This window comes from Nanorana parkeri, unplaced genomic scaffold (assembly GCF_000935625.1).
Source record: "Nanorana parkeri isolate BGI_ZX_2015 unplaced genomic scaffold, ASM93562v1 scaffold360, whole genome shotgun sequence".
Classification (NCBI taxonomy): Eukaryota; Metazoa; Chordata; class Amphibia; order Anura; family Dicroglossidae; genus Nanorana; species Nanorana parkeri.
In genome coordinates, this window is record NW_017306628.1 from 396,393 (window position 1) to 410,763 (window position 14,371).

Genomic DNA, 14,371 nt, shown 5'->3' on the forward strand with positions numbered 1-14,371 from the left:
GGCAACCGCACAAATCAATGTATAATTAGGTTTTAAAATAAGGTTCCCCCGGAAAGGGCTTTCCACAGTACAAACACAGACATTTCCCACAAGGCATCCAATGTGCAGGTTCGGGTCTGAATCTAACCACACGCAGCTGCGTCCTCCTATAGGAGCACACATGCAGTGACACGCAGCACCTGTCCCTCCCGGGAGCAGGTCTCTTTTTGGGCTGTAAGGATGTGCACACTTGTGTGAAATGAGCCCAAAAAGAGCTAACAATACAAGGCAGTAATGGTCTACAAGGAGCCCCTGTAAAGAAATTATGTGTTAGCCCACCTTCACACCTGAGTAATTTGTCACACGTTTCTGAAGCGTAACAACACTCAGCGTGAAGATTCCTATTATGTTCAATGGTGCCCAGTCACGCTTGAGTATCATGCTGCCGTACATTACCTTTTTCTCAGGCAGAATTACAAATTTTTGTCCCCATAGACTTAGTGGGAGTGTCTGGAAACATGCAATGCAAGTGGTTTAACATTTAAAAAAACATTTTTTTGTGCCTAACAACTGGTCCTCTCCTTCTTGCAACCTCAGGCCTGTGAAGAAAATGGCGGATTTAGGGGTATCCTTGCTGGATGTGGAGGATTTCATCTGCCTGGTGAGGGCTCACAGGAACCTCTACGACCCCAGTGATGCCCATTACAAGAACCGTGGCAAGTGGCCGAGGGCCTGGAAGAAAATGGAGGATTTAGGGGTATCCATGCTGGATATGGAGGATTTCATCTGCCTGGTGAGGGCCCATAGGAACCTCTACGACCCCAGTGATGCCCATTACAAGAACCGTGGCAAGTGGCAGAGGGCCTAGGAAGATATTGGGCGTGACGTTTTCCTAGACTGGGAGACATATTCTGCCTCACAGAAAGACAGAAAAGGTATTTGTTTTGTTTAGTGAGGGGCCACAGACGGCCTAGCCCTTGCTCACTCTGTCAAAACATCTTCGCTGGAGATACAAAATAAACCCAAAATAGGCAAAACGTTTTTGTTCTTACGAAGAGGGTCAGAAAGGGTTAGAGCATCTGTTAGCTTTTACTGCTCTCTCTAGCGCTCTTTTCTCCTCACTTCCTGTCCCAGTAACGATTTTGACAGGAAGTGGGGGAAACTCTCCAAAAAGGGTTACATCAATAAAAGCACTTATTTTTCATAGATTAGTCTATGTGCCATTTGAAGATGTTAAAAACCTTCCTGCTTCACTGACAGCCCTGTCACAAGGACAGGAAGTGATGTAAAACCTCCCCAACCAGATCTTAGATGTCAGTGAAAACCAGACACAGGTTCTAACCATTCCCCAACACTGTTGAAAGCTAAATAAATATTTTTGGCTGGTGTTTCACTTAAAGGAGAATTATGAGGCGAGTGATTTTCACTCAGCCTCATAATCTGAGCCGACCTGTGACAATGAAACTGTCACAGGTCGGCTCAGTAGATCGGGAAGTGAGCGAACACATACTGTCGCTCGCTCACGTCTCGATCTATCCCTGCAGAGAGCTGTGACTGTCACTCACGGCTTCCTGCAGGGATTCCCTCCCTCCCCACTCCGATCCTCCAGCGCTGACTGGCGGAACGGACGGGGGAGGGGGCGGGCACAGCTGGCTCTGCCTCTGGATAGGCAGAGCCAGCTGTCAATCACGCAGATCCAGACAGCATTGTTGGGATCCGTTCCGGCTGCGGCGTCTCAGTATATAGAGAGCTGTAGCTCGCGGTATACTGAGCTTTGGGTCACGGGAGAACGCTAGTTTGTGTTCTCCCGTGATCCTTAGGATAACTATGCGGAAATGCCCTAACCCCATAGTTCTCCTTTAAATATTATAGTGTGGATGTCTGGCAAATAAAATAGAGGAGCTTGAAATTAGGTTAATTGAAGAGGACTTCGAACACCCTAAGGCTGGATTTAGCCTACTTTGTTTTTTTGGTTTTTCTTTCTTTGGACATCAGGTCCTACTGAGATCAGTAGACGTTCCAGACAAAAGCAGGTCAAACATGGCCCCTGCACCCAAGGTCAAACACGGCCTGTGCATTTCAATAGCACTGTGTCTGAATGTAAAAGTCAGCATTTGTAGACAAAGCCTATTTACACGAGTCCTTAGACAGAACCAAACGTATTACATCCACCGTTTTACAGAAAGAAGATGTAACAATGGAAGAAAAGATAAGAGATGCCTGCCAGAAAAAGCTTATTATTAAAGCACTGAGCTATTTTTATTGAAAGTATATGGTATCCCTGTACATGGTAATTTGTCACACATCACCGACTCTCGGTAATTGAAAAATCCTTACTCACTGTCCCGCACTGACCTGTTTCTGGACCCTGTGTATCTTGGACACTCGATTAACATATACGTCGTTACTGTCCAGATTATATTCATGAAGGGCGAATTCCAGCGCCTTCTGTGCTCCTTTATCATGTGCATCCACATCCTTCAAAACTCCATGGGCTTTAACAGCCACAGCTATCAGCAGCAGCACAGCCAACAAAGAGTGCAGCATCGCCATAGTGGAACTGAATGTAACAGGGGAGAGAGAAAAACAGAGAAAGGGGGAGAGAGAGCGAAAGAGCGAGTGAGAGAGAGAGAGAGAGAGAGAGAACGCAGTTTCACCACCCAACAACTAAAAACAACTGACAAAGTGAATTGAATACAAAGGTCAGGTCATCACCAGGTTGGGCAAATCTTGATTTACATAATCCCAGATTTAAAATAAAGCCTCTTTCTAGGGCTGCAGCTAACGATTATTTTAATAATCGATTAGTTAGCCAATTATTAATTTTGATTAATCGAATCAAATTTGTAAAAAATATTACCGTAAAATAAAATACACAAATGTGGCGCTACAGACATAAAGTTTACTGCACACGGTATGCAAATTGTTTTGAAATCGCACTGCACTGGAAGGCAGGGCATTGCAGTACCGCGCGTTCTAGTGCAGATGATCACACTGCGGATGGGAGGTGCATTTGGGATCCATTGAAATGAATGGCACTGCAACTCACCTCCTGCAGCAAAATTTGTCAGGTCGAAATGGAATATGACTTTTCCCCAAAAATGTTTTAAAATTGTATGTATTATATTAGACATTTTAATTAGTTTCATGGGTTTAAAATAAAATAAATTGTAAAACTTTAAGCAAATATAATACAATAACCAACCTTTCATTTAAAATAACACACCAAAAAATATTTTTTCTTTTTTTTACTAAAGGCTGATACAGGCCCTTTCAATTTTTAAACACAAGCGGCTGCCAGAGATCCCGTGCTTGCTGGGGTCCTCAGGCAGCTGTCTTTGACAGTACCAGTCTGGCGCACATCACCTCCTGCTCCTTCCCGAGACCGGCACTGCAAAGGACAGCCCCACACCGAACGTACAGCCCTGGAGCCCGGCACAAGTGCGGCACCCACCTGTTCAGCCCTGGAGAGCCTGGCACCCACCACGGAGGCCTGGCAAGCCCGGCACCCACCTGCAGAGCCCTGGAGAGATCTGCACGCAGCCCTGGTGAGACCCAAACACAGCCCTGGTGAGACCCAAACACAGCCCTGGTGAGACCCAAATGTTGCCATTAACCATTGCTATATTATCAATGATTATACAGCAATAGAGAATGGCAACCGGCTATAGAGGACTACAAATCTCATCAATCCATGATGGCTGGTTGGCATTCTCCATTGTTGTATAATAATGGATCGATGGGATCTGTAGTCCTCTATTGCTGGTTGCCATTCTCCATTGCAGAATCATCATGGATTGAGTTACAGTTCTTCATAATTATAAAGTAACTGCCATGAAATTATTAGTCTGTATTGTTTTAGATTGAAAATCTCACATCCCTTTAACTACTTGCTGACCAGGTGTTTAGACCCCCTTCCTAGCAAGGCCATTTTTCAGTATTCAGTGCTGCAGTTCTTTGACTGACATTTATTCAGTCATGCAACGCTGTACTGAAATGAATTGTATACAATTTTTTTGGGACAGATAGAGCTTTCTTTTGGTGGTATTTAATCACCAATGGGGGGTTTCATTTTTTACTATATTAAGGAAAAATTACCCTTTTTTAAAGTTTTTTTTACATTATGTTATAATACATTTATTACCCAATTTTTTGGTAACATATAAAAGACGAGGTCACGTCAGGTAAATAGACGCCAAACATGTCAAGCTTTAAAATTGCGCACACCCCAAGAACTACCATACCCAAAATTGACCATAGGTGATGCTTTAAAAGCTTTTACCGCTCATCAGTTTAGTGTTATTCATCAGTCATCAGTGATTGATGGCCCTAGAATTATTCCTCTCACTGCGACGTTCATAGCGATATGTAACATGTGCCGCATAATGGGTGCAATCGTCGTTTTTGCACATATGTGCACCTGACGCATGTCTGCATGCGTCTATGTATGGCGACTTTTAGAATATGTTTGTGTTTTTTTAATTCTTTTTCATGTGTGACTTTCATTTTTTTTTCCCACTTAACTTTATTGTTATCACATAGGAAACTAAGAAACCCCCCTATGTGATAGCAAAGAGAATGTGAGGTTTCCAAGACCCCTAATGTCACCTAGGAACCCCCAAAGAAGCTGATGAAGTAGAGATCTGCTTCATCAGCTTCTCTCCAGCTTCTGAAGCGTAAGTGATGATATATAGCCGGCACATCGCTTATATGTAAACAGCCATCGCTGCATGTTTTCACATTTTGCCACTTTCCCACTCGTGCGCTGTCAGATCCAGGAAGCTCCCGTCCGGCCATTATCTTTACAACAGCCGGCCGGGAGGTGGTGAACTACAACGGCCGGGAGGCGGTTGAGAAAAACTATCGGTAATCGGTATCGACAATTATCTGAAGGTAAGTACTTGTACTTGGTCTTGAAAAAATGGTATCGGAACATCCCTACCAAGAACCCACTGAAATCCATAGGGGCGCGCGTCAAACAAACGTCCTGGAATGCGGGAAAGTAGTGCGTGTAGCAAATTGTGGGACATGAAACGTTTTTTCCCCTGCGCATTTGTGGGTGTTTTAACGTGCAGGAAGAAAGCGCGATTGCTCTGCCACGTTTGCTGTGCAATTAACTAGTAATGTCAACATTATTTGGTGTGCATTTTGTGCATGTTATAGCGCCCGCTTTTGTGCGGGTTTGACTTGCGTTCCCAATATGCCTTATGGAATAAAGCTCATGCATTATACGTTTATGGAAGCAAACAGCAGCAGCAGGTGCCCTGTACAAAGTTTGCTCCCAGCAGCCTTATCTCCAGGCTGCACAGCAGAACGCGAACTGATCTCCCGAGGATTCTTGACCTAACCAGCTATCCGTAGCCGGTGATATGACGTGTCTGTGAACCGAGGGACGCTCGGATTTCAGCAGCACAGAAATGTCTGCCGACTGGGAGGAAATACGGCGGCTGGCAGCCGACTTCCAGCGAGCTCAGCTCAGCGACACTGTGCAGAGGTAACCCGCTGTGTGGAGTGTGCAGTACGTTCGGATCCATATGTGATCACAGCACGCATATGTCACTGAGCGATGCAGGAGGTTCCACCAGTGGCTGGCCTAGTGATTTGGAACTACATCTCCCAGCATGCCTTGCTGCTTACTTTGTCACCTGGAGCTGGTAGTGCTCAGGATGTCATCTAATTCAAGTCACTAGATTATAGTGTGTGTGACCATTGATATCACATGCTGAGAACACAAACTACACCGCTTATGTAATTATAGCATGTTGTATGTCAGGATGGACATATTTCTAATCTGTGTCTGCTCACTTCAGTGTGCTAGGGAGAGCCATTAACAGCAAAAAAAAATCACTACACACATTACAATCTATTTTAGATACAACTATGTAGGCAACCCTCGCATGTAATGTTGAACCTCCATGACCTGAAAGTACTGAAATATAATGCATAAAAGGGACAAGCTGGGGTCAGTACGGTGAGGGAGGAACTAGATCAGGGATAGCCAAACTCCGGCCCTCCAGCTTTGGTGGAACTACAAATTCCATCAGGCATTGCAAGATTCTCACAGCCACGACTCCCAGAGAGAGATGCATCATGGGATTTGTAGTTTCGCCCCAGCTGGAGGGCCGGAGTTTGGCTACCCCTGAGTTAGATGATGCTGGCTGTCCCCTAGCCAGGAAATGAGAAATGCTGCAGCTTATAATGCACACTGTAAAAATCTCAGTGTGCAGGGAAGTCAGAGTAAGACATTTCAGAGCCAGGCTGGAGTTCAGCTTTAGCCCCAACAATACGTGCTAGAGCCAGGGATTATTAGAAGAGCAGGTATATATGACTGCTGTGAAGTGCATACGTCAGATAAAATCCACAATGTTGCTGGCTCTTTGGAGCACCAACACTGCTAGATTTTGGGAAGATCTGTCCAGACCTGTTTAATAACAGATGGGTTGTAGCTGCTTCTCTTTTATACAATTATATCTTTTGTATCTGCAGGTTATCGGAACGTAACTGCATAGAGATTGTTGCGAAGCTGATCGCTGAGAAGCAGTTGGATGTAGTGCACACTCTTGATGGGAAAGAATATATCACCCCTGCACAGATTTCTAAAGAAATAAGGGATGAGCTTCAGGTTCGAGGGGGTAAGTAAATCTAGCAGATATCATTAGGGATGAAAGCAGGGCCGGTGCTGGCACTAGGCAAACTAGGCAGCCGCCTAGTGCGCATTGGTGCCTAGGGCACAGCCTCGCTCACTCACCCCCCCACCGTGCCCCCCCATTTTCAAATTGCAAAAGCCAATAGCAGAGAGGCTATTGCACCTGCCCACTGAACAGAGGAGCAATACTAAGAGACAACTTTCTCTCTCAGGTCCGCTCAGTATAGTAAATACAATGATTCACCATCTGTGTTCTTCTGTCTTTCTAGGAAGAGTGAACGTAGTTGAACTGCAGCAGGTATGTTCATTTAGTATCTACAGATGCATGACTAGTGAATTTATCATGACGGATAGTGCAGCCTGTATTCCCTCACGTTAGTCCCTGTGATTACTCTAATAGGGTAAATTAATTTACTGACAGCACCCCCACCTCCCTGACCCCTGTTGAGCTTACATGTCGGAAGTCCTTACCAGTTGGTGCAGCGGTCTGTGCATTTGTTTGCACAGTCACATGACCATCCACTCAGAAGCACTTCTGAGCCTGGGACCAGGTCCCAGAAGTAAATCTATGCAAATTTGGGACGGTTCCTATTGAATGCTGTTGGCACCCTTTCAGCTGGCATCCCTTTATCAGCTGATTGAAGGAGCTGGTCAGAAAATCTTCAAACGAACAGAGCGGGAGGCCTCCGACTCTATTTGGGTATTCTGACAGGCCAGTTGCCGCTGTCACAATACAGTAAAGACAGCGGGAGATACCTCGATCAAGGTTCCTAAGCGTTGATGGAGGAATCTGTTCTATTTTCTTTGTTTAGCCTGCAGGTTGAACCAATAAACTATAACAGTGTATGGCCAGCTTAAAAACTGCTTCTCATTGGTCCCAATGAGTGCTCGCCATTTTTGACCATTATGAGCATTCCATACTGCGGGGCTGGAAAGTGTGGTGTACGGACTGCTACACTGGCTGGCGGGAACTTCAGACATGTAAGTGCAGTGGTGGCAAGGGGATTTTATTTATTACAGGTATTTATATAGCGCCAACAATTTACGCATCACTTTACATAGTTTCACATCAGTCCCTGCACTCAAGGAGCTTACAATCTAAGGTCCCTATCTCACATGCACGGACAATTTGGAGAGGAGTCAATTAAGCTACCAGCATGTCTTTCGGGTGTGGGAGGAAACCGGAGTACCCGGAGGAAACCCACACAAGCACAGTGAGAACATACAAACTCCTGTGATGTTGCATTTTTTCACAAGAAAGTGAGCTTGCACTTTAAACTGAGCATATACCAGTAGAACTTTGTTTGAAAAAAGTTGGTTCTGAAAGGTTAGTTCAGTTTCTCTAATAGTCAATGGGGTCAAATCGACACTCGTTTTCCACTGTAGTGATGAAAAAAAATCAAAGGTGCAGGATGGAAAATTTTTCTCAAAGGAAATTCTAACAGTGAATGTGGTTTTCATCCAGGAAGCTCCATTTATTCTAAAATGGAGAGTTAAAATAGGTTGCCCTTTCAAATGACATTCGTCAAGTCTCTGATGGCATTATTGAATGTTCTGACGAAATGTATCGTATGAGCGTTCATAGGTAATATTCGAACCAACACATTAACTATTGGGAGAGCGAAATTGGAAAGAAATATTTTCACACAAAACTGTACTGTATCTATGGCCAGTTTAAGGCTTACTACACAGACATAATGCACCACTCTGCTAACTTTCCTTCACTTGTAAAATGCTTCCTGGCTACTGTTTAGTAAACCATCATGGACTCGGGATATGTGAACACTGCTACATGAGGTGCCAAAATGAACTCAGGCTGTGGCCTCATTGTGCATTGGTACTAAAACCATCATTCTCTGTATCTCTGGTATTCCCTACTATGACTGGCCTGTTTTAGGCTGTTGCACACTAGCAATAGATGTGAAAATAGATGTGTACAATGCTAACATGTACTAACTTTAAAGTGAAACTGTTAGGCCCTTCTAGGGTTGTAAACCAGCGGTGGTCAGCTTAGGTAAAGCCAAACTCCAGGAAAAAAACATGACCATTTTCACACCACACTGAGTGTGTGCAAATTATCACTGCAAAGACATGTCTGGAGGTCTGCTGCAAAGTATAACAATCTTGCCTTATAGCATGGCATCTTCCTGCACATTACACTGTTATTCCAGGCACTGTGGGAAGAGAGGAATGCAACTCTAGCAGTGAAGTGATCCAGTGGCTTCGCCTATCCCTCCTCACTACTTGCCCGCTGACAAAATGCCTAGTATTTTCCTCAAAGAATACAAAGCGTCCTGTGAGGATGAGAAATTATGTCACATCCTCACCCCCTCCTCTCTAATCACAGAACACCTTATTCCGCATTGTGTTTACATTGCAGTAAACTGCCGATACATGCACCTGTCTTTGTTTTCAAATGTTTTTCTTTCTAGAAAAATACCAGGATACCAGGCTCAGACTGTGTGCAGGGCCTCAAGTTTTATCCGACTTGGCACAAAGTCACAACCGCGTTATTTAACCATCTAGTACCAGTGATTGATTGACTGGTAGAGGGCTGCTTGATGGCTGTGTGCAGTATGAGCCCAGAATCCAGGCTTTCCCTCTGCACACAGGAATTCATCTTAAGATAAAGACACTTGAGGCACCACTGCGTGTCCGCATTTTACATGTGTTGTTAGTTTACACTTCATGGGGCCCTGAAAGAGTAAAACCCCACTTCTGGTAGAAAAAAAAAATGACCCTTGCAATGTTGGTCCACCCTCTCTCCGACGTGCTCCTATGCCATCTGTGCAACCAGTCCCCCATAGCCTTTTCTAAAAGATGATCCAGTCAGCAGTTGCGGACTGATATCATCAAGTACAGTTGCAACATGTACAATAATCTTACATTGTATGTAAGGACCAGCGCGGGCCCGGCCACAAATCAAACCGTTAGAGAAGAGGAGAGCACCAGAGAGAGGAACAAGGTAAGTATTGCAGCCTATTCTTCTACCCCTAAACTTAACGAGCATTTAACCCTAGCAGTGAGCTTTAACTGTAATGTGTAACTTAGTGATAAAAATGCAAGTTTTGTTTTTGTAACCTGGGTATTCAGTGTTTTTTAATGAATCCCTGCCTGTGAATTGTGAACTAGCTAAGGAAGCATGCACATCTAAAGAGATCCCCAGGATACTTCTTGTATATGAATCCAAATACAGAGAGCTCATTGTCTGTGGAGGACTTTAAATCGGATTAAAGAGGGTCATGCAAGCTAGCAAACTTTCAAAGTAGAAGAAAGGAAAAGGGTATTAGGATTGTGTGCAAACATGCCTAGTTTTCTTGGATATATTGAAGCGGAACTTTACTGAAAAGAATTGTGAGCAGGGAGGCTTTTTATTGAAGAAGAGACATACAATGTCTCTCCTGCTGAACTTCTTTACAGTGTACACTGAGCTCCTCATGCATCAGTGCCATAATGAATTGACTCCCATGTAAATGCGCAGTTTTTTTCATAAAACTGCATGTGATTAAAGAGGAACTTTGCCCACCAATGTAATGTCTCCAAAAACAGCTATTTATAAGGCATGCCAACTGTCAAGGCTATCAGTGTTCTTATTTGAGCTCTGAACCAAACTGTCATGCCCTCAAATGGCTGGTGTCATAGCTGTTTACATTTGCAGCACCAGCTGAAATTTAAATAGGCTAAAGGTGCCCATACACTGTGCGATTATCGTACGAGAATCGCGCGAAATACCGCGATAATCGCAAAGTGTATGGAAGGCGTGCGACCAGAAGCCCGCCCCTCGTTGCAGTCATCGGAAGCCCGCCCCTCAGGGAGCGGGCTTGCGAATATCGCAAGTACGATCAGCCTGTCCAAGATGGGCAGATCGTACAAGCTTTTAATTAGCTTACAACCATCGCAAGACAAATGTCTTGCGATGTTTCTAAGGTGTATGGGCACCTTAAGACGGCACCTTCCTTGGCTGTAAGGGATAGGAGGGCGTAGTTCCACTTCAACTAGTTGAAGTTTCAATAAACAATGGAAATGGAAGGCGAAACTCCCAGCCCCTGTAACTGTAAATTTTGGAGGACTGCTTGGTATGCTTTTAAATTTGTGAAAAACATAAATAAATGTAATGTGAAATATAGAACACAATTCATATACTAAATACAATGAGGGGAATTTATCAAAACTGGAGCAGACAAAATCTGGAGCAGATTTGCACTCCAACCAATCTGCTTCTATCTCTCATTTTCAAATCTTAACCGGGCAAACTGAAGAGAGGTGCTGATTGGTTACCATGTGCATCTGCTCCAGTTTTGATAAATACCCTCCCAATATTTCTACATCTGTCAAAGTAGAAAGTAGTATGGCATTAGTGCACACTGCATGCAATTAATAAAGCTTTGAATTGATTTTGTTTTCTGACAGGTGGTGAATGTTGACCTGACTCACATTGAAAGCAGAGCAAATGATCTTGTGAGGTCAGAAAAATTTTTACAGTTGGTACTCGGGCAGCTTGTGGATGAGTAAGTAAACAAATGACAATTCATAGGCCGGCCATAAACAGAAAAATGAAAGTTAATTAAAAAAGTTAATTGAAATTTAACCTCTTGCCGTCCGCCCGTAGTAAAAAAACGGACGGACGGCACTGCAGCATCTGCGGGTTGCCGTCTCCAGACGGCAATTTTTTTCTGCTCGCGCGCGCCCCCTAGCGGGCACGCACGGGCAGAAAAGACCCGCTAAATGCACACACCCGTTACCGGGTGTTTCACATATAGGCGATCGGCGGGTCCATAGCCCGCCGATCGCCTATATGTGCTCGTTCGCGGCACCCATCCCCCCCCCCCCCGCGCCCGCTCGGCGCTTCCGGTTTTTTTTTTTTTTTTTTTTTTCCCCCTGACCCCTCACCTTGATTCCCGGGATCCGCTGCCCCATCTTGGATCCCGGGACCGGCTCCGAGGGCGTCAGGAGGAGGAGGACGGGAGATCAGCTCCTTGCTGATCCCCGTCCGGGCTGTGAATGCAGAAGTGATGTGTGTTACATCACTTCCGCATTCACCTGTCAGTCATCTGGAGAGAGAAGAAGCTGATAAAGCAGATCTCTGCTTTATCAGCTTCTTTTGGGGTCCATAGGTGATATTAGGGGTCCTAGAGACCCCTAATATCTCCATAAAGAGGACCTGTCAGTGTGCCTTTGCTATTATATAGGGGGTTGTTATCCCCCTATATAATAGCAATAACAATAAGTGCAAAAAAAAAAATATAAATAAAAAAAAAGAAAAGTAACACATAAAAAAATAAAATAAAATAAAAGCCACATATAAAAAAAGGGGAAAAAACCCCCCCAAAATGTTTAACTCCCCCACCCCCACGTTTACGCGCCTATAAACGTAAATACGCGTCCGGTGCCCCAGCGCGCAAAAATTACAATTGCGCTACACATGTTACATATCGCCGCGAACGTCGCAGTGAGAGCAATCATTTTAGGGCCATCAATCACTGATAACACTAAACTGATGAGCGGTAACAGCTTTTAAAGCGTCGCCTAGGGCCAATTTTGGGTATTATCGTTTTTTGAGGTTTCGCGCGCGCACGCAATTTTAAGGCTTGACATGTTTAGTGTCTTTTTACCCGACGTGACCCCATCTTTTATATTTTACCAAAAAATTGGGTAATAATAAATGTTTTATCATTTAATATAGGGGAAACTGTTTTTTTTTTTTAAATTTCGGTAATTTTTCCTTAATATAGTAAAAAAATAAAACCCCCAGTGGTGAATAAATACCACCAAAAGAAAGCTCTATCTGTCCCCAAAAAAGGGTATAAAATTCATTTCAGTACAGCGCTGCATGACGGAATAAATGTCAGTCAAAGTACCGCAGCGCTGAATACTGAAAAATGGCCTGGATGGGAAGGGGGTTTAACACCGCGGATGTCAACTGGTTAATCAGATATCGGTCATACTCTTGCAACTATTTGGGAAAAATTAGATCAATGTCAAAGTGACGGGCTGGTAGCAGGTGGTTAGATGTCTCCATTCCGCTTGTAATATGCTGCAGAAAACTGACAGCTAAAAATCTGATTTGTTGACAATTCCCATACAAGTCTCTCCTTTTGAGCCTTGTGTATGGAAAAGCCTCCTCTTTGCCCTGTGTGAGATTACATTCACTTTGCTATAGAGATTTCTACAATTTAGGCCTGGAATCCCATCTACATGTGTCTCTAAAGGTGCCCATACACCTGCCGATTACCGTACGATAATCGCGGGTGATACCGCGATCGTACAATAATCGGCAGGTGTATGGAAGGCACTATACAACCAAAGGTTTTTGGACCAGCTCCTTCCATGAAAGTCGACTAAAAGATAGTTTTGTTAGGTAGAGGGGTGCGACAGGGCCACTCACAGCTTGAATTTCTGCCAATTCATCAGAAAACGGTGGAAATTTGCTTCCTGTATGGTCAGGTTAAACTTTTAAAGTAATCGTTTACTGATTGATCACCATGCACTCTAACAGGGAACAGGCAGTCATTGTGTAGCCCAAACCTTTTTTCATCCTTTTTTTTTTTTTTTTAAATACTGGATTTATTAAGGCCTCATTCACACAGGCAGCAGGCTCCACCGCCCCTGTGATAGGCCATCTGCAGTAGATGTCTTTTCAGAGAGCAGTTAAGGAGTGGCTGCCAGCCATTCAGGAGGCGATACACTTGAATGATCTTTTTTCTTAGCCCAATGGGGGTTTACTATTGCAATAACACGACCGCGTGCCTAGCCAGCTGCAGCGTGTTCCCATTGATTGCAGTAGTCACACTTGGCAAGTTGCACCTCCTGGCAAATGCGACATACTGTTTAAAATTTGCTGCAACAAAACCACCTGCTATATTGAGTTTTAGATGGGCGGTCAGGGGGAGGTAAAAGCTCGGATCGACTGCCTGTTTATTTTTTAGGCCTAAATGCCTTCAATATACTTTACTAGATCTTTAAATCAGCCCATTTAGTAAAAGTTACGCTTCACATGAAATCAATGGGGAGCTTGCCAACAATACAGTACTTTTTTGCCATAAAAAAATTGCTGCTCCCAGCCTCCATCAAGTGACCTAAAGCCTAGGGAAAATATTGCGTGGTCTTTGGACAGTATTATGGGAGTTTCATGACATTGTCTGCGGTCTCTAATCTATTGCTTTTACTCAGGCAGCTTTGCGCTGGAATTAGGGGATCTGCAAGGCACAAACACTGTTCGACATTACTAAGCCTAACCAGACCCTTCATGTGTAATGAGCAAAAATGACTGTCCCCGTGTGCATATGTTGTTACAGGATATACATAGAAGGATTTAAAAATAGTAAGATATGTTGATAAGTTTATTTACATATAGTTAAACGTATCTCCAAGAAGACCACATTTCCTGTTTAAATCTTGACTTAAAATAACCCATATTTCTTCCTTTTTATTAGCAACTATCTGGACCAAATAGCAGAAGAAGTTAATGATAAATTGCAGGAAGCCGGCCAAGTGACTATATCAGAACTGTGCAAGACGTACGACCTTCCAGGCGACTTCCTGACAGAGGTGATAAAGAACTCAGCCAGAACCATATTTCAGTAGCTCTGTGCTTTTTATTTTATTATTACTACTGCAATAGAACATAAATCGGCTGGCCATCTTGGTTGACTTTAGCTGGAATATAGTTTTCAATGAAAGAAAAATCCTAAACACGGTTAGTTGTGGATATCGGTTTTATACTATCGCCAGAGTTCCCATTATAAA

At 43.8% G+C, this 14,371-nt stretch overlaps 2 protein-coding genes across 2 annotated transcripts in view; one reads left to right on the forward strand and one right to left on the reverse strand.

Moving 5' to 3' along the window:
* LOC108788902 (cystatin-like) overlaps positions 1-420 on the reverse strand; it is an 18,053-nt gene extending 17,633 nt beyond the window's left edge. The window contains exon 1 of the mRNA XM_018558802.1: positions 319-420. Within this exon, the coding sequence (XP_018414304.1) occupies positions 319-420 (102 nt within the window). The remainder of the gene's footprint in view (positions 1-318) is intronic.
* Positions 421-5,314: 4,894 nt separating this feature from the next.
* Positions 5,315-14,371, forward strand: part of UFL1 (UFM1 specific ligase 1) — a 51,600-nt gene continuing 42,543 nt past the window's right edge. The window contains exons 1-5 of the mRNA XM_018558809.1: positions 5,315-5,473; positions 6,466-6,611; positions 6,895-6,923; positions 11,036-11,133; positions 14,059-14,173. Of these exons, the coding sequence (XP_018414311.1) occupies positions 5,397-5,473; positions 6,466-6,611; positions 6,895-6,923; positions 11,036-11,133; positions 14,059-14,173 (465 nt within the window). The 5' untranslated portion in view covers positions 5,315-5,396. The remainder of the gene's footprint in view (positions 5,474-6,465; positions 6,612-6,894; positions 6,924-11,035; positions 11,134-14,058; positions 14,174-14,371) is intronic.